The following is a 27,709-nucleotide window of genomic DNA, read 5'->3' as shown; positions in this document are numbered from 1 at the left end:
CATACACACACACACACACACACACACACTTACATATACACATACAGACACACATACACTTACACACATACGCATACTTACAAACACACACACACGCACACACACACACACACACACTTACATATACACATACAGACACACATACACTTACACACATACGCATACTTACAAACACACACACACACACACACACACACACACACACACACTTACATGTACACATACAGACACACATACACTTACACACATACGCATACTTACAAACACACACACACACACACACACACACACACACACACACACACACAAGCCAGTTTCTTGCCTGGCTTTCTTCACGTCACGACATGCATAGACCAGAGTGTGAACAGGGCGTTGAACAGGAAGCTATATGGGTTTTTTTTTCTTGTGCGTTTGGTTGGCTGAATGGGTAATGGAGCTTTCGGCGTTCTTGTTGTGTTTGCAATGACCAATCATGAATGCCCGTGACCTGACCCAGCAGTGAAATGCTTCTCTTCTTGCAACAGGAAATGTTTAAATCCGGCTGCACTATTCAGGCAAACTTGTCTTGAGGAGGAGGGGTGGGGGTAAGCCGTCGCGATATAACCTTGAACGGTTGAAAACGACGTTAAACACCAAATAAAGAAAGAAAGGGTGGGGGTGAGGGTGGGGTGGTGGCTTTAGCGGGGGGGTAAAATGGATTTTCTTAAACAGGCGTATACTGAGAAAGACGAATTTCAACACAGACTGTTCACGTAAAGGCAGTCCATAATCGAGCCCGAAGTCGACTTCGCGAAGACTTACCGAAGTCGACTTCACGAAGATTTCGCGAAGGTTTTTTACCGACAACTCACCGCTAAAGCTTCGTGCAGCAAAGCTTCGCGAAGTATATTTCGCGTAGTCAACTTCGCCCAGTTAAAGAACAGGCTTAAACCACAGCCAGATCTGACAGAGCTCCTTATTGTATTTGAGTTATTGTTGTTGATGACACTCCGGCAGGGGTTTCCCATGTCAAGTGTTCGAAGAACGGAGAGTGATCGTTTTACAACGACCCGGACTCGCCTCCACGCTAAAGAACATGTTTGCTTCCCCAATAACGAAACATACGATAAATCACGCTCGCTCACCACTCTTTGCTTTATTCGCTAAGTCATGTTTTGACTGCACTCTTCTGAACCGTCTGAGCAAATTATATGTTTTATGAATACAGTTTGCATTATGCATTCCTTTCGAGAAACGTCTTTTCGACTGTAAAGGGACTCGATGAAATCAGTTTCTGAAAAAAGCGTGTCCTTTAAACAGTTTGAGAAAATAAGTAGGACAAAAAGGGTTAAATTACCCATGATCGAAAACTAAACCACGACTGCAATGTAGCAGATAAATTAAAATGATATTCTAAAATGGTTGCAGTCTTTTGGGGTGTGCACGTTAAAGATCCCACGATTGACAAAAGGGTCTTTCCTGGCAAACTTGTATAGGCATAGATAAAAATGTCCACCAAAATACCCGTGTGTCTTGGAATAATAGGCCGTGAAAAGTAGGATATTCGCCGAAATGGCTGCGATCTGCAGGCCGATGTGAATGCGTGATGTATTGTGTAAAAAAATTCCATCTCACACGGCATAAATAAATCCCTGCGCCTTGAATATGTGCGCGATATAAATTGCATAAAAAAATTAAAATATATTTTTTTTTTAAACCCTGCGCTTAGAACTGTACCCACGGAATACGCGCGATATAAGCCTCATATTGATTGATTGATAAAGGCACAGTCTTCCTTTGGGTTCACCATCTCAGTTAGGCTTGTACACAGGATAAAGATAGCCCTCCACTTAGACACGCGTCAACATTCAACAGTCTGACTGCTATCTGTGCAATGTTGGCTTCTTATCAATTCATTTCTAACAACAAAAAAGAAGTCAGAAAACAGTCAAGATGTTGATTTCTGGTAGGTGCATGTCAAAGTGGAGGGGTGGTCTTACCCATCTAATATATATAGGAATGGATGTAAGTGTGTGTGTGTGTGTGTGTGCGTGTGTGTACGTGTGTGTGTGTGTGTGTGTGTGTGTGTGTGTGTGTGTGTGTGTGTGTGTGTGTGTGTGTGTGTGTGTGTACGTGTGTGTGTGTGTGTGTGTGAGTGTGTGTGTGTGTGTATCTGTGGTCGCCATACCCCAGAGATGGCAAGAGGCAGGAACAAGATAGTGTGCGTGCACACTGCCTGGGAGCCGCAGATGTGCACCTGGGTTTAGTTTCTTGATTCATTGTTTCGATTTCCTTTCTCAGATTTTGAACCTCCCCTTTAATGAATCAGCCTATACAGTGCAAGGCCAGTTCAGTGCCTAATGTTCAACTGTAGCAATCACATGAGGAGAAGAAATGAAAAGAAGAAAATTTACAGTTCAGGACATTTCTTGAAGCAAAATGGAGGTAATTCTTACTTTTTTATACATGGAAGGGAGGTAACTCTCTTCATACAGGCATGCCTGATCATTCTCACAGAATGTATGGTGTTGAAATTAGACCTGCTGCTTAAGGCTGGAGTATACACCTGAGGCCATATTTCAAAGTGGTTAGGCAGTTTTAAAGGTTTGTTTTTATGTTAGTTCAGTGTTTTGTTTATCAGGAAAAAATAGAATAGAGCTTATCGCGCAAAATTTTGAGATAACGACTGAAGTTTGAGCATAGGTATGAGATTTTTTTCACGCAAACCCTACTGAAGAATTTGTGATATTGTATTGTGAATATGTTAACAAAAAAACAATCGGATGATCACAAACTGAAGAAGAGAAATAGGGAAGCAAAATAGAACATCAACCATAGTGATTTTACAGGTGAATTTGGAAAAAAACCCTATGTATCCATTTTTGAAGCCCAATTTGAAGCATGGAACACAGTCAAACATAAATTAAAAGTGTTAAAGTGGTTACAGTGTTCAGAAATAGTGTTAAATAACAAGTTGAGTTATTCCTCTTCACAAATTTTAAAAGAAGTACACCTCTTGTCGCGCAAAATTTTGAACTGTGATGCTTTTACTACCCCCACCCCCTACTCATTTTTCAGAAAAGAGTGCATATTATCTTCCAAATAGAAAGGCAAGGTAATCAGATGATCAAAAACTTCAGAACAGAAATAGGGAAGCAAAATAGAACATGCAACATAGTGATTTAACTGGTGAATTCAGAAAAAACACACTTGTTATACTCATTTTATAAGCTGAATTTAAAGCTTGGAAGACAGGAAGAAAAAAAAATAAAAGTGCTAAAGTGGTTACTGTGTTCAGAAATAGTGTTAGATACCAAGTTGAGTTATCCCTCTTCATCACAGTTAAAAGAAACACACCTCTTGTCGCGCAAAATCTTGAACTTTGATGCTTTTGCTACCCCCACCCCCTACCCATTTTTCAGAAAAGAGTGCATATTATCTTCCAAATAGGAAAGCATGGTAATCAGATGATCAAAAACTTAAGAAAATAAATAGGGAAGCAAAATAGAATATCCAACATAGTGATTTAAATGTTGAATTCAGAAAAAACACAAAAGAGTGCATATTCTCTTCCAATTAGAAAAATAAGTAATTTTAAGCAACTGGACATTTTTAAAATACATCTTTTCTGTCAGTCCAAAGATTGCTTAGTCCATTAAAAACAAACAGACTAGGATTTAGCGCACCCATTTTAAGAAAAAGTTAACATGATAATTGATATATCAGACTTTTTTATGCAATTACTACTGAAGATTCCAGACCAGGTAAAAGAATCATTAATTTTTATATCCTTTGTCACATTTTTTAAAATTTTTTTTATAAATCTATCTATAGCGAGTCTTGTCTCTTTGTGTCATTTAGTTATTTTCAAGAATTCTATCCTGGCACAAAAATTTTAAAATCCCTACCTACCTACCCTATTTTGTTTACCCATGTTATTAGAAACAGACAATTTATTTTCATTGGCCTAAACATCTTGAAACATTTGTTTTAATAGAGAAATAACAAGTACAGCTCTTAGCTGTGTCACTCGAATTTCTTTGTCAGGCTGAAACTTAGCTGTTGCGTTGAAGTCTGCTGTGTGTGTCTGGGTCCAAAGCAACTTTCACATTCTCATCTACACACTCACGTTACTCACACAAGTATACAATTCTACCCACAGAGGCGATCGGGGATGGGGGTCTCGCACTCGGGCGAATCACACCACAAAATACAAAGTATAACGTACACAGATTTTTCTATTGAACCAAAAAGCAAATTAAATCATGAATAAATCAATCAAGCAAAACTTCCACACAATGACACTCACTCTCGGTTCACACTGCGCTCTGGGCGTGCACACTTGGCAGCACGTATACCGTTTGTCTTCCTGCAAGTCCAGCACAGGCACACGATTGTCCAAGAATCATAATAATCCTCGTGAATGTCACAGCAGGCATAGTAAGGTTACGTAGAAAAGTCCAAAAGGGTGCGTTAATGGTGGTAATCCGGCACAAACACACACACACACTGACACACACACACACACTCACACACACACACACACACACACACACACACACACACACACACACACACACACACACACTGGCATTAACCACTTAACTGACGAGTTAACATTGTTTTTTCAAGAAATTGCACAACAAAGTTTATGTAAGAAAATAAGAAAACAAAATAAAACCAGAAGAAAGAAAAACAATAAAAAATGGTTTGACAAGGAATGTTATTTACAAAGAAAAGAGTTGAAATCATTGTTAAATGCGCTAAACAGACATCCTTTTAATAAAACTTTATGTCAAAAATATTACTCAATGAGGAAAAAGTATAACTCAACAATAAAGAAAGCCAAAGGAATTTTTAAAAACAATTTGGTATCTAAATTAAATGACGAATTTAATAAAGACCCAAGTACAATGTGGAAAACGTTAAAAGAATTAAAATCAATGGGCGAACCTATCAAATCAAATAACCATAATATAAACCCATTGAAATGGATCAACCATTTGGAAAAGTTGATAGGTACGGAAACTAAAGTTACAGAAGAGAGAAAACAGATTATCTCAAATGAAAAACAACAAATACAAAAATCAGAGTATAATTCGTATCTAGATCGACCTATCACAAAAAAAGAAATTATGAAAGAATGTAGATCTTTAAAAAACAAAAAGTCACCAGGAAATGATAATATTACAAATGAAATTATAAAAGCAAGTATTGGTAGCACCATAGAAATAATAACAACTTTATTTAATCTAATTCTAGATACAGGACATTATCCAGTTGAATGGAAAAATGGTTTAAGTATTGCTATATATAAAAATGGCGATCCATTGAACCCGGGTAACTATAGAGGAATAACACTGACTAGTAACTTAGGAAAATTATTTTGTAAAATTATCAATTCAAGAATAACGAATTATTTAGAAGATAATGAATTATTGATCAAAGAACAAGCAGGATTCAGAAAAGGGTTAAGAACAGATGATCAGATTTTTATACTTAAAAAAATAGTTGATGACATCATAAAAACAAAAAATGGGAGATTATATGCTTGTTTTGTAGATTTTCAAAAGGCATTTGATAATGTGTGGCACGATGCCCTACTACTCAAATTACATAAAATTGGCATAAAAGGTCGATGCTTCAATGTAATAAAAAACATGTATACAAACTCAACAATTTGTACAAAATTGAAAAATGGACTAACACCAAGTATAACAGTAAAAAAAGGAGTTCAGCAGGGTAACACATTAAGCCCCACTCTCTTTAATATTTTTATAAATGACATTACTGAAAATCTTCCTGATTTTGATTCCCCACCCATAGGAAAACAATCAAAAAATAAAATATCGTGTCTTCTATACGCTGATGATCTCGTATTATTGTCCAAAACAAAAGGAGGATTGCAAACTAAACTAGATCATCTAAATAATTATTGTGAAAAATGGGGTTTAAAAATTAATACAGACAAAACCAAACTATTAGTTTTTGTCGCACAAACACACACGTAAAGACCCTGTTTAAATGTGGATTGACTTTCATTACAATTGCAGATCAGTATAAATATTTAGGAATAGTATTTAATCAAAATGGTTCTTTACAAAAAGCTCAAGAACATCAATGTAAACAAGCCAATAAAGCAAGCCATTTGCTTAGGAGAATGTTTAGAAAAGAAAATGTTCAAATTGATACTGCTTTACATTTATTTGATTCTTTAGTGAATCCAATCTTGACATATGGATCAAGTATTTGGTTCCCATACAATTATTCCAACAAATCAATCGATAACATCGAGAAGTTTTTTGAATCATGTTTTTCAAGAAATTCTACGATTGAAGACATCCATATAAAATTTTGTCGTTGTCTGCTAGGTGTACACAGAAAAACCATGTGTATACCAGTGCTGGCAGAATTAGGTAGATTCCCATTAGCACTAAGAATGTTAACACAAACCATTTCCTATTGGACTCATATTTTACAATCTAAACGAGATTCATTGGTTCATCACGTATATGATGACATGTTTAATAACCCTAAAGAAGATTCTTGGCTCATATTCATTAAAAGTTCACTTTCAAGACTTGGCTTTAATCATGTTTGGCAAAATCAATCTACTTTTGATACGAGAAAGTTACAATTTGCCATACAAATGAAATTACAAAGTGAATACATACGTTTTTGGAATAAAGCTAAATCAAAAGGAAGTGCAAGATTAAGATTCTATTCAAATATATGTGATACATATGAAATTCAGTCATATCTGACAATGATAGAAAATCGAAATCACAGGACAGCTTTAAGTCGATTAAGAACCAGTAGTCACAATCTAAAAATAGAAACTGGAAGACATCATAACATCCAAAGAGAAAATCGTTTGTGTATGGTATGTAACATTGTTGAAGATGAATATCATCTTCTGGATGAATGCGTAAAATTCCATGAAAGTAGAGAAAAGTTTAAAAAAGACGTGACTAATATTGATGTAGATTATATTAATTATAAACCAAGTGAAATATTTATGGACAAAGATGTTCAAATATGTCTCGGAAGGTTTGTCGCAGAATGCTTTAGAATTCATAGCAATGTGTCAATAACCTTTTTGGTTTGAGGACAATAAACATTTGTTCTTGTTGTTCTTGTTCTTGTTCTTGTTCTCCGGTTTGGTAAGTTACCTGATAAATAATGTAGCCTGTAGATTTAACGGGGAGACTGATCAGACAGGAAGAGCAATACTTTCCCATTTCCGATGTTCAGCGATAAACTTGTTTTCTTCGAGAGTTCGATCTTCGTGCGATTCTGGCGCGTTGTCACCAAGAACGTTTAAAAAAACCAGGATATCATCATGATGCCTCTCTACAAAAACCAGGTCTAAAAACTCTTCATCTAAAGTCAGTCAGTATTAACCTCCTCAACACAATCCTCATCTTGTCCCATAGTGATTTCTGCCGCCAAAGAACATGTGGTTCTGAACTCAAAAGACCGATTTGTCGTCTTCCGGTATTGCGAAATTCAGATCTGCAATCTACGTGCAATAAAATGTAGAAGCGATAATATGAAAAAAAATCTTTTCGCGTGAACGCTGCCACGTTGTCATCAGTCCGATGTCTTTTATCCAGAGCAGGGATGAACACACTTTTTCATCAGCAGTTTGTTATGTTTATCCGCAGACTACTTTCCATTACTTGTCGTCTGTTTTAGATTGACTCGTAGGGTTCTTCAGCCAGGCAAGAAGTCCTTGTTTACTGACACGTTCTTACGCACATGTTCTAACGATTGTTTTTTATTGCACTGATAGAGAATGTCGATAGTTGTAAACTTCTGCCATTTCCTAATGTTTATTTCATTATTTTGCATACGGATATGGCTAATAAGTGGATAATCTGTTACGACACGAAACGCGTTCTAAATCCGGGAAGGGAGGCTACTCCAGCGTACTTTCAGGTGTATCCTACAGCCTTAAGAATGTTCCAAAGGAAGAGAGATAACTCATGTCACAGTTACTGTAAAAATTTACAAAATGTTGATGGTAATATTTTTACAATGTTTCCCATCCTTTTAACCCAAATGTATGAGCACACACTTACATCTATTCTTATCCTTATTGGAATAATATTCTAGAAGTTTCTTTATGAGGGGAGGTTAATCATGCAATATACGCTATGGTATTTTGAATTTGATTTATGCTTATTGTCTAGTTCACAGCGTTTTGATTGATGCTGACAGTCTAATTGCATATCACACATGTCTTCAAGGAAGATACCTCATTCAGAATCCCCCCAAAGTGCATGTGTTGTATCATTCTCAAGGATGCAAAGTGAGAAACACCCGGGCGAAGCCGAGTCCAGACTGCTAGTGAAAAAAAACCTGGGTAGATCTGAGTTAGTGAGGAAGACTGTACTCACATGAAAGACAATACAATACTAGTGTGTTATCTCAAAATGAGGAATAACAAAGTGGCTGGCCAAAACCCCATCAAAATAAGCCAATGTCACACACACACACACACACACACACACACACTAACGCACGCACGCGCACACGCGCACACGCACGGACACTCTCACACACACACACACACACACACACACACACATACACACACACGTACACACACACATAATTATAGATTGACATTTAAAATAAGGTTTGGTTCATAAAAAAAACTTTCGAAGAGAGTCGATGTTCTTTGTGGACAGCTTGTCATTTCCTCTGCCGGTGCACCCATTGATATTGAGCTTCTTTTTCTAAAGGCACCGAGCGAAAGAGCAACCTCTACGAAATAAAGCGCTCAATGTCACGGTCGTTTACAATGCCTCTGCAGGTGGGGCCAGTAAGACTACCCCAAACACCATGTCTGGTAAACACACTGATAGGACAAAAATCAGGGGAATCACCGAAGCGGGAATGAATATCTCCGGGTTTTTATATTTAGTCAAGTTTTGACTAAATATTTTAACATCGAGGGGGAATCGAAACGAGGGTCGTGGTGTATGTGCGTGTGTGCGTGCGTGTGTGCGTGCGTGTGTGTGTGTGTGTGTGTAGAGCGATTCAGACTAAACTACTGGACCGATCTTTATGAAATTTGACATGAGAGTTCCTGGGTATGAAATCCCCGAACGTTTTTTTCATTTTTTTGATAAATGTCTTTGATGACGTCATATCCGGCTTTTCGTGAAAGTTGAGGCGGCACTGTCACGCCCTCATTTTTCAACCAAATTGGTTGAAATTTTGGTCAAGTAATCTTCGACGAAGCCCGGGGTTCGGTATTGCATTTCAGCTTGGTGGCTTAAAAATTAATTAATGACTTTGGTCATTAAAAATCTGAAAATTGTAAAAAAAAATAAAAATTTATAAAACGATCCAAATTTACGTTTATCTTATTCTCCATCATTTGCTGATTCCAAAAACATATAAATATGTTATATTTGGATTAAAAACAAGCTCTGAAAATTAAATATATAAAAATTATTATCAAAATTAAATTGTCCAAATCAATTTAAAATCACTTTCATCTTATTCCTTGTCGGTTCCTGATTCCAAAAACATATAGATATGATATGTTTGGATTAAAAACACGCTCAGAAAGTTAAAACAAAGAGAGGTACAGAAAAGCGTGCTATCCTTCTTAGCGCAACTACTACCCCGCTCTTCTTGTCAATTTCACTGCCTTTGCCATGAGCGGTGGACTGACGATGCTACGAGTATACGGTCTTGCTGAAAAATGGCAGCTACTTGACTAAATATTGTATTTTCGCCTTACGCGACTTGTTTATATTTAGTCAAGTTTTGACTAAATATTTTAACATCGAGGGGGAATCGAAACGAGGGTCGTGGTGTATGTGCGTGTGTCTGTGTGTGTGTCTGTGTGTCTGTGTGTGTGTGTAGAGCGATTCAGACTAAACTACTGGACCGATCTTTATGAAATTTGACATGAGAGTTCCTGGGTATCGTTGATGACACAACCATTTGTCGAGGATAGCGTAGGCACCCGGTCTGCTCCCCGCCTAAAAAAGGCCAGTGCCATTCCGTCTTCGAGGGACTGCGTGGGTTTCATTTCGGAGTTTTCCTTCTCCTAGACGAGTTTCCTTCCATGGATGATGAGCCTCCTCTACCCTCGTTTTGAATTCAGAGTGGTCTTCTCTTAGGATAGCTGCCTGCCAGGGTTGACGAGCCTATCCTGCCCGGCTATTTGACCCATAGCTGGAGGTTGGTTCGTGGGCACCTGGGCGTTTCCACACACCGGTGGGCCCGCATGCCGCACGTCTAGGGGCCAACCTCCTCCGAGTCCTTGTAGTCTAGCCTGGGGCCTTGCGGTACCCAGTTTACGCCTGTCGCCGCGATGGAGGCACTACATAGGGCTTGTTGTGGAGAGGTTATTGTACTGGCAGGAGAGACTGACGCATTCTGCTCTCTTTTCGCATTGTCCTAAAAAGGACAGACGGTGCTAGCCAGCGGTGAGGGCTGAAAGCGAGAAGTGACAAGCACAAGACACTTCGCCAACACACTAGACACGTCACACAACCGTTTGGCAGGCCCTGGGTATGATATCCCCGGACGGGTTTTTCATTTTTTCGATAAATGTCTTTGATGACGTCATATCCGGCTTTTCGTGAAAGTTGAGGCGGCACTGTCACGCCCTCATTTTTCAACCAAATTGGTTCAAATTTTGGTCAAGTAATCTTCGACGAAGCCCGGGGTTCGGTATTGCATTTCAGCTTGGTGGCTTAAAAATTAATGAATGACTTTGGTCATTAAAAATCGGAAAATTGTAAAAAAAAATAAAAATTTATAAAACGATCCAAATTTACGTTTATCTTATTCTCCATCATTTGCTGATTCCAAAAACATATAAATATGTTATATTCGGATTAAAAACAAGCTCTGAAAATTAAATATATAAAAATTATTATCAAAATTAAATTGTCCAAATCAATTTAAAAATACTTTCATCTTATTCCTTGTCGGTTCCTGATTCCAAAAACATATAGATATGATATGTTTGGATTAAAAACACGCTCAGAAAGTTAAAACAAAGAGAGGTACAGAAAAGCGTGCTATCCTTCTTAGCGCAACTACTACCCCGCTCTTCTTGTCAATTTCACTGCCTTTGCCATGAGCGGTGGCCTGACGTTGCTACGAGTAAAATGGCATTGCGTTCAGTTTCATTCTGTGAGTTCGACAGCTACTTGACTAAATATTGTATTTTCGCCTTACGCGACTTGTTTTCTTGTAACTAGGCGGTGAGCATCCTTCTGCATTGGTCTTTTTTCTTCTTTTTAACTCCAACATAGAGGTATATTACACTCACGAGACATGGATATTTTCTCTTCACAATGGAAATATTCCTTATATTTACATTTAGTTTTACCTGTCACACCAACCTTTATGCGGTCTTGTCAGTTCGCATCTTCCGCCAACATGTAATTTACATTTTCCCGTGATCACGTTCTGGGGCTGAAGGCTATGTGCGGTATGCCAAAAAGGACCCACGTACCATCTTTTACAGTTTTCTTAAGTAATCAAACGGAATGTCTTGACGTAAAGTACCCAAACCAGAAAGAATTCTCCCTCTCGCCGAGACCAATAGGCTTCCATGTAGGCTTTTAACGTAATTATTTCAAGTTCAGTAACTTCAAGTTAAAGTAAAGCACATTGCTAATAACTTACAGCTCAGACGATTACACAATAAATTGTCGAGGGAGATATTTCTGTATATATACGTGAGAGAGACAACCCATGAGATAACAATGTCGTTCAATTCACACGTGGTGATGTTATGTAAATGAGGTCGTGTCAAACTAGTCTGGCAGGGGCCTCATTTCCCACTGATCATAACGTCAAAGTCACCGAGACAAACGTCATTCTGGGAACACCTTTTGCGCTTGCTGTTTCCCTTGTGTGACAGGGGAGGCTACCGCTCCTTTCACAACGGACTCTGCACCCGGGTTGTTGGCCTTTAAAGTCAACACCTGTGGTTTGTAGAGTTCTGTTTGTGATGGGGTCTGGTGGTTTCCGATTGTCTGTATGTTCATGGAAACCTTCGGGTTTGCATAACAGTTTTTATAGGGCTAAGAAATTAGCCCTAACATTTTCAAACCTGTTTGATTGCACTTCGCTTCCCGAGGTGATCGTAGTGTTTCGACACACGGTTACACTTGGAAGAAATTTAAGAACTAACACGTCACGCTCTACTTTCTAGGGTGATGTCTCTTTGATTTGACGTCAAAGATTGAACGAGGCTTTGGAAGAGAACGAGGTTCCATTAGAAGCGTCTTCAATTTGGACGCGTCGACTCCGGGATGCTTGGAGCTGAAGGCACGCAAGTACAGTCTGTAGAATAAACAGAATACGTACTACATGGCTTGCTGTGTCGTATCAGATTTACACTCGTTGCTTTTTCAAATATTGAAAGCTCGCTTTTGCTCGCATTTTAAGATTTAATCAAAACTTGACTAAATGTCAAAAAGCAACTCGTGTAAATCTGGTACGACTCAGCCAGCCACGTATCATTCTGTGTGTCCTACATCCGAGAAAGAGGTCTGTCTGGACGTAGGCTTCGGTCAACAGAGAAAAACTCCGGAAGGTTTTGTTCCATTCCCGGACAGATTAGCTTGTTCATCAGACTTTCTGTCGTTGTCTTTGGTGTAAAGATGAACTCGTCAGTGTGTGTTTCCGCTTCTACACGTATCCTTTTGCTTATAGGCTAAGTGGAAAGATGAAGGTGGTTTTTTTTCGATCAGAAAATAAAAACATTGTGTACCAAACTGAACATGAAGTTAAGCAGGTTCACGCGGTTTTCCCACCCCCTTACCTAACACTGAGGGAGTCTAGGTAAAGGACACGTCTCCATAACTCTCGTTTTAACACAGCTTTTTCTATTATGTGCTCTGCCTCGACATGCAGTTGGATGTATATTGCACGCGTTACGGTCGCGGTCGCCATAAATTCCCTCCTCGCTCGTGTCTGTTTCCCTGCCCAGATTACCGGGTGAAACGCTGCCAATTTTGTTTGATGCGCCCGTAAAATCAGATTTAGCCAGGCCCAAGATGGCTGCGCTTTAGTGGTGAACTTTTCCCTATCCTGGGCGAGCTTAGGGGATTTATTGCGACAAAGACTCGGGTCATTCCAAGGAAGCCACCAAAAAAATGTCCAAAAAAGATTATGTGCATGGTAACGCGGAGTAGCTGTGTGTCGCAAGTTCTGCGTGTTATACTTGCGATTTACTTCATCCCCGGGATAGGCTATGACCTTGAACAAATATGGCCGTCAGACTTTCACCTTGAAACAAATATAGCCGTCAAATCAACTATCACCTTGAAACAAAGATAGCCGTCAGACTATCACCTTGAAACAAATGTAGCTGTCAGATTATCACCTTGAAACAAATATGGCCGTCAGACTATCACCTTGAAACAAATATAGCCGTCAACTATCACCTTGAAACAAATATGGCCGTCAGACTATCACCTTGAAAATCTATGGCCGTCAAACTATCACCTTGAAACAAAAACAGCCGTCAGACTATCACCTTCAAGCAAATATGGCCATCAGACTATCACCTTGAAACAAATATGGCCGTCAGACTATCCCCTTGAAAAAATATGGCCGTCACACTATCACCTTGAAACAAATATGGCCGTCAGACTATCACCTTGAAACAAATATGGCCGTTAGACTATCACCTTGAAACAAATATGGCCGTTAGACTATCACCTTGAAATAAATATGGCCGTCAGACTATCCCCTTGAAAAAATATGGCCGTCACACTATCACCTTGAAACAAATATGGCCGTCAGACTATCAGCTTGAAACAAATATGGCCGTCAGACTATCACCTTGAAACAAATATGGCCGTCAGACTATCACCTTGAAACAAATATGGCCGTCAGACTATCACCGTGAAACAAATATGGCCGTCAGATTATCACCTTGAAACAAATATGGCCGTTAGACTATTACCTTGAAACAAATATGGCCGTTAGACTATCACTTTGAAATAAATATGGCCGTCAGACTATCACCGTGAAACAAATATGGCCGTCAGACTATCACCTTGAAACAAATATGGCCGTCAGACTGTCACCTTGAAACAAATAGATTATGGCCGTTAGACTATCACCTTGAAACAAATATGGCCGTCAGACTATCACCGTGAAACATAATATGGCCGTCACACTATCAGCTTGAAACAAATATGGCCGTCAGACTATCACCTTGAAACAAATATGGCCGTTAGACTATCAGCTTGAAACAAATATGGCCGTCAGACTATTGCCTTGAGGTTGGCTTGTGATTGGCCCCTCCAATGTTTGTCCCCGTAAAAGCAAGGGTGTTCACTCTTTCACAACCCAACCAAATCCGACACAGGTATTTTCGGAATTCGTCTTTCTGGGGAAACTTTTAACGGTAGGCATTCTCAGTCGAAGATATTAATTAAGTGCGTTCTCTGTTTCTCGCAAGTGTGTTTGTGTGTTGTCAGTTAGATCTTGTTTATTCCATGTGACAAATTTTGGTTTCTTTCAATTTCAAGAAAACTTGATTATTTGGTCAAATAACACACGCACACAAACAAACTAAATATTGACAATAAATTAGGACTATGTGAAATCCGTCTTCTGGATGCCGAGATCATGAAAGCATCGTTCCAACATCTTCTGTTTCAAAAACAGAAAGGACTCAGATATCCTTCTTTCTAAAAAAAAAAAAAAGGTTTTAAAAGGACTCTTTTCCTGTCTGTCTGTGTGTGTGCGTGCGTGCGTGCCTGCGTGTGTGTTTGTGTGTTTTACTTAGTTTATTGCTTTGTTCCCATTTTTTCTGCTTTTGTATTTTTCCGCTTTCTTTTCTTTTCCTTTCTTTTCATTTCTTTTCGAATGTGTTAAGAGTCCTCCAAACCTTTTGAACTTGCACTCAGCGTATAATTTATATAAAAACCGACCTTCTGAAAAGCACAAGACCAGAGCCGAAAGTTTACTTTTCGGGCTTACCAAACACATTCAGGAGACGAGTGGGCGGACATAAATGGATGGAACCAGGGCAAAATGAAAGTCGTTTCTCACAGAAATGAAAACATAAACACTCGGAACCACTCTCTGGCGTTGAGGTCGATCTGCCGGGTGATCCGTCCATTGTATGGTGTTCAGGGCGACATCCCAGCAAGCAGATTGAGCAATTTGTTACGTCCAGTCAGGCCTTGTTACGAACTAAACCAGATTGCGAGGAGCTTGGCAAACCTTCTTGCACTCTGCAAACTAGCTGTGTATAGATGCTAGGTAAGGATACAGTACTTGTAAGGTGATTGTCCCCCGAAAGCGGCGCATGGCTGCCTAAATGGCGGGGTAAAACGGTCAAACACGTAAAAACTCACTCGTGCAAAAACCACGAGTGTACGTTGCAGTTTCAGCCCATAATGCCGAATATCCTTGCGAATAATTATGAACATGTTGTATTCGGCACACAAAAAAGAGAGGAATGGACAGAAAAAAATATTGAAAATTCGAAGCCTTACGAATCCTTGCGAATGTCTTACGAATGTTGCGAATGGCCTTGCGATTGCTGAGAGTGCTTGCAAACACTTTACGAATAAAGCGGATACGCAATCGAGTGCTATAAAAGCTCTTGCGATCGCGTCTTTTCGTCATTTGTTCTCCAGCAACCAGACAGTACTCATCATTTCATCATGCTACTCTTCCACTGTGCCGAATTGCTTTGGATCGGCACTGGTCTTTTGAATGCCCGAACCGGTTGCACTTGACACAGCGCCTCACAGGAGCCACAAAAGGAGTGACGCGAAACCCCTGGTTCTCGAGGCGGACTGTGTCAGGCAACACGGCCGTCAGGAAGGTCAGCCTTACTGCCGATGAAGAGGAGCCACCCTTGTTGGTAAGGCGCCGGGCAACCTTTACCAACCCAGTCTGACCCCCATCAGCTGTGACGGTGACGAACTCCATGTGTACCATGTCATCGTTGGTGTGTGACCGATCAACACCTTTGATCACTCCTTCTGTAGTTGGGACGGGGATGGAACATTTAATTGGAATGCCGTTTAGAGTTGTCATGTTTTCGAGCTGTTGTTGTTGTTTTGAGCCGTGGCAGCCTATCAGCCATTTGTTTTGGGGTAATGGGCGAATGAGCAGGACTTCCCCTACGACATGTTTGATCTGCTTATTTCTTCCCAAACCGAGGCCACTGAAGGTTGCAAGGCCTGTTTTGAGGTCCTCAAGGATGCATGGAAATTGGAGGAACACTGGTTTTGTTTGATCTGGTTTGATTATCTTTCCAGTCTGATGGGTTTTCTTTTGTCTGTTTGTTTTGGTTTGGGCGTTACCGCCTTCGGTTGTCTGAGCAGAAGTCTTGACCGACAGTTCTGGTTCGGCTGCCTTTTGTTTATGCGAGCGGTTTTTGCGTTTACGGGCTGTGTGAAACACCTCATTGTCCGTTGTCTCTGAGGTGGAGTCAGACTGACAATGAGGCTGATCTGAGCAGACGCTCTCAGTACGTGGACGCTTGCAGGGTGAGCGTGAGTGGCTAATTGGGGATTCAAAATACCCTTGCGGGTATCCTTTGTCAAAGTTTGGTAGGGAGGACAGCCTCCCGCGGTTCAGGGTGTTGCTTTCAAGGAGAAGCGCTGCACCAGTGGTTTTTGTTTTCTTCCCCTTATCAGAGGAGAGAGAGAGAGAGAGAGAGAGAGAGAGAGAGAGAGAGAGAGAGAGAGAGAGAGAGAGAGGGAGAAGGAGGAAGGAAAGCACACACAAAAGGAATTGCCGCCATCTTGATGCACGTGACCCGGAAAGAGGCCTTGCGGGACCTCAGTCGGAAGCGGGGGTGGCCGAGACTCCTCACGCGCTTTGGGTCACCCGAGACCGCTCTGCCACAGCCGCCATTAATGAGCAGTTGTCTCCCCGGATCAGGCGCTGAGTGGCTCTTCCAGCAAATTATCTCCTCGGATTAGTGTCGGAAATAAGCAGGGAGGAGGGGTCTGGCCGCTGCCGGGACTTGCGCCATTGATCGGAGGGGTGCAGGGAGATGGATGGTCTCCCTTTCTCTGTCGCTTAAGCTGCTGGAGGACTTTCCGCTAAAATCCTTTCTCCCACTCCCCCATAACCCGTTTCTTTCCCCATAACCCTTTTCTTTCCCCATACGTTTTATTCAGCGAGATGGAAACTTTTTTCAGGTTTAGTGAATGGGTTATATCGGCCATATTACTCCCCTATAAATGGGGTTTTTTTCATACAGTTTATTCAGCAAAACTTTATAAATTGGAACTTTTTCAGGTTTTGTGTACGCGCTATATCCTCTTTGTTTCTCCGCTATAACCGTTTTCTTTCCCAATAGATATTCAGCGAAACTTTAAAAATGGAAACTTTTTCAGGTTTTGTGAATGAGCTATATTGTCCTTATAACTGTTTTCTTTCCCATACATTTTATTGAGCGAAACCTTAGAAACGGGAGCTTTTTACAGGTTTAGTGAATGGGTTATATCGTCCTTATAACTTTTTTTCCCTATTCATTTTATTCAGCGAAACTTTAGAAATGGGAACTTTTTCAGGTTCAATGAATTGGCCATATCGTCCTCATAACTTGCTTTTCCTATCCATTTTATTCAGCGAAACTTTAGAAATGAGAACTTTTCAGGATTGGCTATATCGTCCTTATAACTTTCTTTCCTCATACATTTTATTCAGTGAAACCTTAGAAACCTTGGAAACGGGAACTTTTTCAGGTTTAGTGAATGGGCTTTATGGTCGCTATTTCTTCCCCATAACCGTTTTCTTTTTACCCATACATTTTATTCAGCGAAACCTTAGAAATAGGAAATTTTTTCAGGTTTAGTAAATGGGTTAGATCGTCCTTATAACTCGCTTTCCCCATAAATTTCATTCAGCGAAACCTTGGAAATGGGAGCTTTTTCAAGTTTAGTGAATGGATTACTCCCCCATAACCGTTTTCTTTCCCATGCATTTTCAGCAAAACCTTACAAGTGGGAACTTTTTCAGGTTTAGTGAATGTCCTCTATGTTTCTTCGCTATAACCGTTTTCTTTCCCCATACATTTTCAGCGAAACCTTAGAAATGGGAACTTTTTCAGGTTTAGTGAATGGGCTATATCCTCTATGTTCCCTCGCTATAACCGTTTTCTTTCCCCATAATATTTTCAGCAAAACCTTACAAGTGGGAAATGTTTCAGGTTTAGTGAATGGGCTATATCCTCTATGTTTCTCCGTAATAACCGTTTTCTGTCCCCATACATTTTCAGCAAAGCCTTACAAGTGGGACATTTTTCAGGTTTAGTGAATGAGCTATATCGTCCAATTTTCTCCGCTACAACCTTTATCTTTCGTAAATTTTGAAGCCAGAAATGTTGGAACTGTATTTGAACAGAAGTTGCTTTTCGAAGGGATAGTGAGTGGTGTCGTACAAAGCTAAGAATGTTGTTGTCGCCTTACCTGTTTGAGTAGTTTCCGCTTTTAGCCATCTTCCTACAACAGGTTTTTTTCCATATATTTTCAGTAAAGCCTTAGACGTGGGAACAGTAGTTGTATCGACCAGGCTTGTATTTTACGTTCTAATGAGTGGATTATGTGGTTCTTCTTCGCCCAAAACTGGTTTTTTTCCGTACATTTTGATGCCATAAATCTTGACATTGTCAGTACAGGCCCTGCATTGTCACCATCAGGTAAGTCGATGGCTTCTACCTATAGTCCTACAAATGGTGAAGAATAGACAAGATAAGTCAGACTGGCAAATCAAGATTACTGCTGTCTCGTCTGTGCGTAAGTGTGTGTGTGTGTGTGTGTGTGTGTGTGTGTGTGTGTGTGTGTGTGTGTGTGTCTGTCTGTCTGTCTGTCTGTCTGTCTGTCTGTATTTCACCATAGTGGCACGTAAAAGACCTCGGTCATTCTGCCATAAATGCAGGTGGCTGATTTTCATCTAAACACGCACACACCTTGGTAGCGCGACTCTGAGTGCTGCTAGCTTTCCACTGGGAGGAAGCGACCCGAATTTCTCAGAATTTGGGATAATAGAGGAAACGCAATGAAATAAAAATTAAAGCGTTTATTAATGTTTCGTTTTGTCTAAACTCAAAACGTTCCCAAAACTATCCTTTCTATCATTGAGCGAATGGTTTTTACAACAAAACTAGAAGCTTGGATTGCTGACGTAGTGCTGTCGCCGTCACATCTACCTTCGGTGTTAAAGAATAATTAACCAGTGTACAGGTGATACATATTACTTGAAAGACCTTCTTGTTTCAAATTTTTAGTATGGTGGCATGACTATAAATGAATGCCCCCTAAAAACGATTTGCAGTGGGAAAGCCAGTTCTGCAATGAGCAAGTTATCAGAATAAACCTAAATATCAATTAGACTTTAAGTCCCCCTTAAACGTCTAAAAGCTTGTGCCGGAACCCCCCTCCCCCCCCCCCCCTCCACCATCATACCCACCCACCCACACATAGCCCCTTCTTTCCCTGTTTCTTAAAAGTTCCATAAAGTCATAAAAGGTGAATTCCGAGCCAAAAGGGAACATCCAGCACCCAAGAACCGTTATAGCCACCAAATCCATCTGCTTGATCTTGGGAACATCATCGCCTCATTTTTACATTTAGTCAAGTTTCGACTAAATGTTTTAACGTAGAGGGGGGAATCGAGATGAGGGTCGTGGTGTATGTGCGTGTGTGTGTGTGTGTGTCTGTCTGTGTGTGTGTGTGTGTAGAGCGATTCAGACTAAACTACTGGACCGATCTTTATGAAATTTGACATGAGAGTTCCTGGGTATGAAATCCCCGAACATTTTTTCATTTTTTTGATAAATGTCTTTGATGACGTCATATCCGGCTTTTCGTGAAAGTTGAGGCGGCACTGTCACGCCCTCATTTTTCAACCAAATTGGTTGAAATTTTGGTCAGGTAATGTTCGATAAAGCCCGGACTTCGGTATTGCATTTCAACGTGGTGGCTTAAAAAATAATTAATGACTTTGGTCATTAAAAATCTGAAAATTGTAAAAAAAATATGTTTTTTATAAAACGATCCAAATTTACGTTTATCTTATTCTCCATCATTTGCTGATTCCAAAAACATATAAATATGTTATATTCGGATTAAAAACAAGCTCTGAAAATTAAATATATAAAAATTATTATCAAAATTAAATTTTCCAAATCAATTTAAAAACACTTTCATCTTATTCCTTGTTGGTTTCTGATTCCAAAAACATATAGATATGATATGTTTGGATTAAAAACACGCTCAGAAAGTTAAAACGAAGAGAGGTACAGAAAAGCGTGCTATCCTTCCCAGCGCAACTACTACCCCGCTCTTCTTGTCAATTTCACTGCCTATGCCGTGAGCGGTGGACTGACGATGCTACGAGTATACGGTCTTGCTGCGTTGCATTGCGTTCAGTTTCATTCTGTGAGTTCGACAGCTACTTGACTAAATGTTGTATTTTCGCCTTACGCGACTTGTTATTGGTGCTGATGTTACATGGAGGAAAAAGAATGTTGGCAGAGCTGATCACGTGACTTCAAGCCAATCAGAGATGAAATGTGTTTACTCACTGTTAACTTCCGGGGTAAAGGACTCGACAGTCAGATTGGTTTTTTTTCATGTTCACACAAACACAACAACCCCCACCCCCCAAACCACACCCCTTCTTGTCCATAAACGCCTCTTTCTTAGAAACGGTTGATTCTAAACTTTGAGCACCGAACAATGCATTGCAGATCCGTTTTCAATCCGTTCGAATCATATAAAAGGACTACCCGTTTCCCCTCCCCGTTAGTTGGAATCAATCACTGGCGAGGTACTCGGAGACCAAGAACAGAAAGTTACTTATCTGGACACCATACGGAGGAGTCTTATCGTGAGTATATCCACACGTTGATATGTAGGCGAAGGGGAAAAAACGGAGAAAAAAGAAAGAGAGAGAGAGAGACGAATAAACAGAGAGAGGGTCATTAAAAGAAAACAAAAAAACTGACAGAAATAGTAATGTTTGAGATTTTTTTTTTAAATTGTCACCTTCGGAGATTCAATAAATGTTTGATGTCCCTAAGAAGACCTCGTTCTTTACAAAGCAACTAACAGATAAACTAAGGTTTCTTCTGAGCTTTTTTAATCTGCAAAATACCTTTCAAAATGGAGGTTAAAAAAATAATTAGTTTATTGTTTTGGTTTTATTTTAAACAAGGATCTGGAAATGTGGAAATATTCCAGTAGCAAATATTTTAAAAATACATTTTGAAAAATGAAATTTAGCTGGTTAGCGTAATGGAATGTTAATTCACTCAGACCTGTAGTTTACAGAACGAAACGTTTGAAACTTACTATCTTCCGTAAAAGCATGCGGATAAGAAGGCATAAGTTACTTGAGAATTTCTTTAAAACTATAGGTCAACAGAAAAAAGTGAGAAAAAAAGAAAACAACAAATAGACAAAACAAAACAAAGGTAAAAAAAAAAGAAAAAAAGACATATGTTGTGTTTGGTATGAAAACAAGCTGGACAAAAACACAAGTTTTATTCAAATTAGGAAGACACTATTTCAGCGCATTCTCGGCCGCAAAGTTTTGTCAACATATTGTCTTGCTGAAAAAAATTCAGTGCGGTTAGTTTCATTTTGCGAGTTCGACAGATGGACTAAAAGTATTAAATTCGCTTTACGCGACCTGTTAATAATTTATTTATTATTTATCATTTATTTATTGATTGATTTAAAAGGTGTGTGTTTGGTTTTTTAATTATTTATTTATTCATCTGCTGTCTGAAAAGAAACATAGCTTTCTACTGAAATATATACTTTTTACAAATTTGTTGTTGCTCTTTTTTGTCTTAAATAATTATGTGACAGAATCTACATCTGTTTTCTGAAACGTTTCTTGCTTTTAGCTCAGTATCATCATGACCTTGTCAGCGACCTTCGTCGTCATTATGGCTGCCTGTATGACGACCTTAAGCCAAGGTAAAAGTCAAGGCCAAGACTCAACCCTTCAAGAAGGGGCACGTGGATCAGATGTTGTTGACGCTGTCGTTGAGAAAATCCGTTCAAAGTAGGTTTCATTTGATTTTCACTATTCCTAGTAGTTTCATGTTAAATATTGAGTTAAAAAAGGCATTGTGTGGCTGACTTATGTTTTGCCTTTGCTTGTAAAATGAAAGCTGTTATCAAAATATCCGCTAGGTATGATAAGTTACATATTATTATAGATGGATTTGCTCCATACTTTTTTTTAACGAGCAAAGGTTAGTGTTCCTTTGATAATTTTTGTCATTCGCTTACTTCAATTGTCCGTCCTATTAATTGTGTGTATTGTTGTTTAATCACAACAGTTGCATCTTGTCTGAAGACCGTCTATTTGTACGCCGAGCTGCTTACGTCGCGTCACGTGACGGTGCGGACAGCGCCACCTACCGACCAAATTTCCATGGCGGCATCTGGCAGGTTTGGAAAAATGTTCACATGTGTTGTTGTTGTTGTTGTTGTTGTTGAGTGAGGGTGACTTATCTAACCTGCTTGGGCACTAACATATAAAGGTCCTGTGTATTTCAGCTCCGATTGAATCTACAATACATTATGTCACTGATGATGATGATGACGATGACGATGACGATGACGATGACGATGATGATGATGATGGTGATGATGATGTTGATGATGATGGTCATGATGGTGATGATGATCATGATGATCATGATGATGATACTAATGATGATGGTGAGAGCTCTGAAAGCTTTAAAAGTGTCCTGCATTATCATTTCAGGTGACAGAAGCAATGTTCACGGCCACCAAAGACTGCAACAACGACAACCTTGTGCTAGCTTGCAGCAACGTCTCTGCTTCCTTGGGCATCCAGTGGTCGTCAGTCACATGGTCTGAACTGCGCAAACCACTCTACTCTGGCATCGCAGCAGCTCTGTCCACGCTTTTGGCTTTGGGAAATGATACGTCAATGCCAGGAAGCCTCGCGCAACAGGGAGATGTGTGGGCACAGATGTATGGAGGAAGCCGCACGACGTTCACAAGCAAGGCTAATCTAACTACAAACTTTGGTAAGATTAGAAAAAAAGAGACACAGTACTGAAACGCTCCTTGTATGATAACAGAGGTGATCCCAACATTGCGAGAAACGATGTCGGTCCAAAACAGAACAGTTCCAACTCAGTCTATTTGTCCCTGATTGTATACAGCTAAAGTGTCATAACTTTAGGAACAAAAATCAGGCAAGCACTTTGGTTATTATTGTTTTCTCGCGGAAAAATAGAAAAGCAATATACAAATGTAATGGTATCATACGTATTTCATACCTTTCAAATTATTTTTCAATTTTGCTTTCTTTTTACATTTAGTCAAGTTTTGACTAAATGTTTTAATATAGAGGGGGGAATCAAGACGAGGGTCGTGGTGTATGTGTGTGTGTGTGTGTGAGTGTGTATGTGTGTGTGTGTGTGTGTGTGTGTGTGTGTTTGTCTGTGTGTCTGTGTGTGTGTCTGTGTGTGTGTGTGTGTGTGTGTGTGTGTGTGTGTGTGTGTGTGTGTGTGGAGCGATTGAGAGTAAACTACTGGACCGATCTTTATGAAATTTTTCATGAGAGTTTCTGGGTATGATATCCCCAGATGTTTTTTTCATTTTTTTGATAAATGTCTTTGATGACGTCATATCCGGCTTTTTGTAAAAGTTGAGGCGGCACTGTCACACCCTCATTTTTCAATCAAATTGATTGAAATTTTGGCCAAGCAATCTTCGACAAAGGCCGGACTTTGGTATTGCATTTCAGCTTGGAGGCTTAAAAATTAATTAATGACTTTGGTCATTACAAATCTAAAAATTGTAATTAAAATTATTTTGTTATAAAACGATCCAAACTTACGTTTATCGTATTTTTCATCATTTTCTGATTCTAAAAACATATAAATATGTTATATTCGGATTAAAAACAAGCTCTGAAAATTAAAAAAATTAAAATTATGATTAAAATTAAATTTCCGAAATCGATTTAAAAACAAATTCATCGTATTCCTTGTCCGTTCCTGATTCCAACAACATATAGATATGATATGTTTGGATTAAAAACACGTTCAGAGAGTTAAAAAGAATAGAGATATAGAAAAGCGTGCTATCCTCCTCAGTGCAACCGCTACCGCGTTTTTCTGGATTGTTAATTTCACTGCCTTTGCCACGAGCGGTGGACAGACGATGCTACGAGTGTACGGTCTTGCGGAAAAAATGCAATGCGTTCAGTTTCATTCTGTGAGTTCGACTGAGCTTGACTAAAATAATGTTGTATTTTCGCCTTACGCGACTTGTTTGTTTAATAATCTTGACAGAATCATTGTCAAACTGTGAAGGCCTAAACAATAATTAAGCCCCACTGCTTAATCTTCCACAGTAAGATATTCTTTGGTGCGAACACAATTTCAATGCTCATTTAATTAAACATGTCATGATATCTCTTCACGTATTATGCAGCAGCGAAAAGCTTGCCATTTTTTGTGTCTTTTAGAAATCGTGTTTTTTGAGGAGATTCGAAATATTAAAGATATGTTGTGTAGCATGAACCTGATCGTTTTATTTTGGTTCTTCCCATAGACTGTGCTTAAACAGTTTACATTATTTGCCATAATATATATTTTTTTTTAAATTTAAAATCCGTCGCGATATAACCTTGAACGGTTGAAAACGACGTTAAACACCAAATAAAGAAAGAAAGATAAAACAAATATATCTATATATCTCTAGGTTGCCCAACTTAATCGTACTATTTGTGACAGACAAAAAAAAGCAACAACAACAACAACAACAACAACTGACATTGTATTTAAATGATCTTCCATAAATATCAAATATGACTGTGAGCTAGTTGCCGACAACAGATCTAACAAAAAGTCGCACCAGTCTCAATTAAATGCTATAAGAATCGCCCATACAAAATATAGACAAAATATTGACCTCCCCTCACAGTGAAAATTAAATATCCGTGTGTGAGCTAACCACTTTGGCAAATTTTAAACTGACAACGAGTGTAGATGAAGTGGTATGCGCGTGCATCGAACTTGCATTAACCATTAACGCAATGACGTAGGGAAAAATGTTTTTCTTAAATTAAATAAAAGACGGAAAAAGCAAAATATAAAGAAGTTAAAACAAAATAGCATTCGAAATGTTTAACCTTTTTTGTTTTTAATCTCTTGGTAAATTCTTTTTTTCTGCAGCGTGCGACACCAAAATGGACCTGGTTTTTATCCTGGATAGTTCTGGCAGCGTGTTTCCCTCCGATTTTCAGCTCATGCTTCAATTTGCTGCTAATGTGGTCGATGCCATGGACATATCCCCTGACGGCGTGCTTGTAGCCGACATCGTGTACAGCAGTAACGCAGAAGTTCATTTTAACTTCAATGACTATACCACGAAGGCAGAAGCCAAGAGTCTCCTGCTTTCTACTTACAAGAGTGAGCAAATTAATTTTTATACTCAGTGTATGCACGCGCGCACAAGTGTGTGTGTGTGTGTGTGTGTGTGTGTGTGTGTGTGTGTGTGTGTGTGTGTGTGTGTGTATGTGTGTGTGTGTGTGTGTGTGTGTGTGTGTGTGTGTGTGTGTGTTTGTGTGTGAGTGTGTGATTATGTACCTTTTAGATGTCACATTTCACGTGCGAAAATTGCCAGAAGATACATCAGTACAAGAAGTATATTTTGATGTTAAACTCCATAGCCTTTTAGTCAACAGATGACATTTTTCCATTTCCAACAAATAATAATAAACAGAGTACAATGTCGTTTGTATATTAAATAAAATAAAAACAAACAAAAAACCATTTGACTTTCTTAACTTTGTTCTTTGAATTGAAGTCAATAGTGGAACTAGCACATATAAAGGACTGGACATGGCTGCCGATATTCTGTACAACACGACCGCCGGAGCTAGAAAAGATGCGACAAAAGTGGCCATTCTCATCACTGATGGAAAGTCCAATTTCGCATCCACAAATCATTCTGCTCAGGTTCTCAAGGTATCCTAATATCAAAAACTATTTTGTTAGAATTGAAGTCAAAAGTGAGATATAGACTAATATAGGTGGAACGAAGGACAGATGAAGATGGGGGCGAGCGAGCGGGAGAGAATTAGAAAGAGATAACAGAGGGAGTCAAAAGACACAGAAAGTAAGAGAGAGACATAGATAGATAGATAGATATATAGAGAGAGTGCCCATGCACATTTGTTAAGGGGGGGGGGGGGGCAAAAAATCGGTAGTAAACATTGAATAGACATTTCACATTGAATAGTCGACAAATGTTCCCTATCATCGAAGTAACATTCAAGAATTATGTGTTACTGGATGACTCGGGTATTTATTCTGGGGATTCCAGAGCCTCTGGCGATGAAATACGTATTACACGTATCATCCGGAAACTACACCCGAGGGAACATATTTCAGTTATCTAGGACGAGGTGTAAACTGTATGCCTTGGCAGATCTTAGATGGTTTGCACGGGAAGGACGGTATCTTTAAATAAGATCGTTTGTTTTTTCCCTGTTTGGGTGAGCTGCTTTTGCCAATTTGCAAAGCTACATGTAGCGTATGATTGACAGGAACTGGGGACCACGGTGTTTGCCGTGGGAGTGGGTGGCTACTATCTGAGGGAACTGCAGGCAGCGGCCAGTGACCCCATTTGTACGCACGTGCTGACCTTGACCTCCTTTCACGACATCCAGTCCATCCTCACCGATATTCAAAAGAGTGCTTGTGAAGGTAAGCAAGAGAACAAAACGACTCAACAAAGATACATAAAAGAGCAAAGAACGCACAATGTTATGGTAACTAAATCTGGAGACAACTTGCAACGTATAGGACGAGAAAAAAATACACGCACACTTTTCTCTAAAACCATGTTGTCCACTATTGGACAGTAAAGAAGCGATGTTTAGTTGCTTAAGTACAGATAAGAGAAGGGTTTTATGGAACTCAATACACATGAACGGGTGGTGGTAGTATAATTATATACATCGAGTACTTATTTAAGAATCCAGGGCTCAGACGCTCTGCGTAGATTCCTTTCTAGTCCGTTTACTTCAGTTAAACATAATTGGTAGTTTCGTCAAGCACAACGTTACGGCTGTTTACAGCCTTTTCTTTTGTCTTATTTTGTTTCTTTCTCTTTTTTTCTTTCGTTAAACAGCCAGTTTAACTACTTCTGGAGATCCGGATGTCTCAAGCCAAGCAACGTCGACCAACATAAATACTGCAGTGCCAGAAGGCCCCAATGTCATCGTAAGTAATGCTTAAGCTTTTAGCATGCAGTTGTTGCGACAGAGGTATAAGTTACACGTTCTTATGTCTGACCACGACCTTGTAAGATTAATGAAGATCCTGATGTCAGTGTAAGGAATGTTTGTAGCATTGTCCTGACAGTTGTGAAAGTTCCACCTTCTTAAAAAGTGTACAGCTGTCTCTGTGTGCCTGGTAAGATTGATGAAGATCAGTATGTCATATTTAGTAATACACAACTGTATATATATGACAAATTTCAAAGTTTTACCTTCTTATAATGTGTTGTTTCTGTGTTCCTTGTAGGAAGATTGAGGACATTTGAGGCTTAGCCGAGAATGACTACAGTAACAGTTCTAGGTTATAACTGAGATTCAGGAACAGTAAGAATATCCTGCAAAATATTGTATGTTGTTTAGGAAGCGGTCGTATTCTGCGGGGTGCTCGACATCTACGTGTCCATCACAC

The 27,709-nt window shown here is 39.4% G+C and overlaps 1 protein-coding gene across 1 annotated transcript in view; it reads left to right on the top strand.

The window, feature by feature from the left end:
* Window positions 1-20,685: 20,685 nt before the first annotated feature.
* Window positions 20,686-27,709, top strand: part of LOC138949168 (uncharacterized) — a gene marked incomplete in the record, with an annotated part of 7,479 nt that continues 455 nt past the window's right edge. Inside the window, 9 exon segments of the mRNA XM_070320937.1 lie at window positions 20,686-20,844; window positions 21,869-22,029; window positions 22,310-22,421; window positions 22,741-23,029; window positions 25,190-25,426; window positions 25,824-25,984; window positions 26,566-26,725; window positions 27,153-27,244; window positions 27,661-27,698. Coding sequence (XP_070177038.1) covers window positions 21,881-22,029; window positions 22,310-22,421; window positions 22,741-23,029; window positions 25,190-25,426; window positions 25,824-25,984; window positions 26,566-26,725; window positions 27,153-27,244; window positions 27,661-27,698 — 1,238 coding nt within the window.

This window comes from Littorina saxatilis, linkage group LG15, assembly GCF_037325665.1.
Source record: "Littorina saxatilis isolate snail1 linkage group LG15, US_GU_Lsax_2.0, whole genome shotgun sequence".
In the NCBI taxonomy this organism is placed as follows: domain Eukaryota; kingdom Metazoa; phylum Mollusca; class Gastropoda; order Littorinimorpha; family Littorinidae; genus Littorina; species Littorina saxatilis.
The sequence above is the reverse complement of the archived record's forward strand: the minus strand, read 5'-3'. Positions and strand labels throughout refer to the sequence as shown.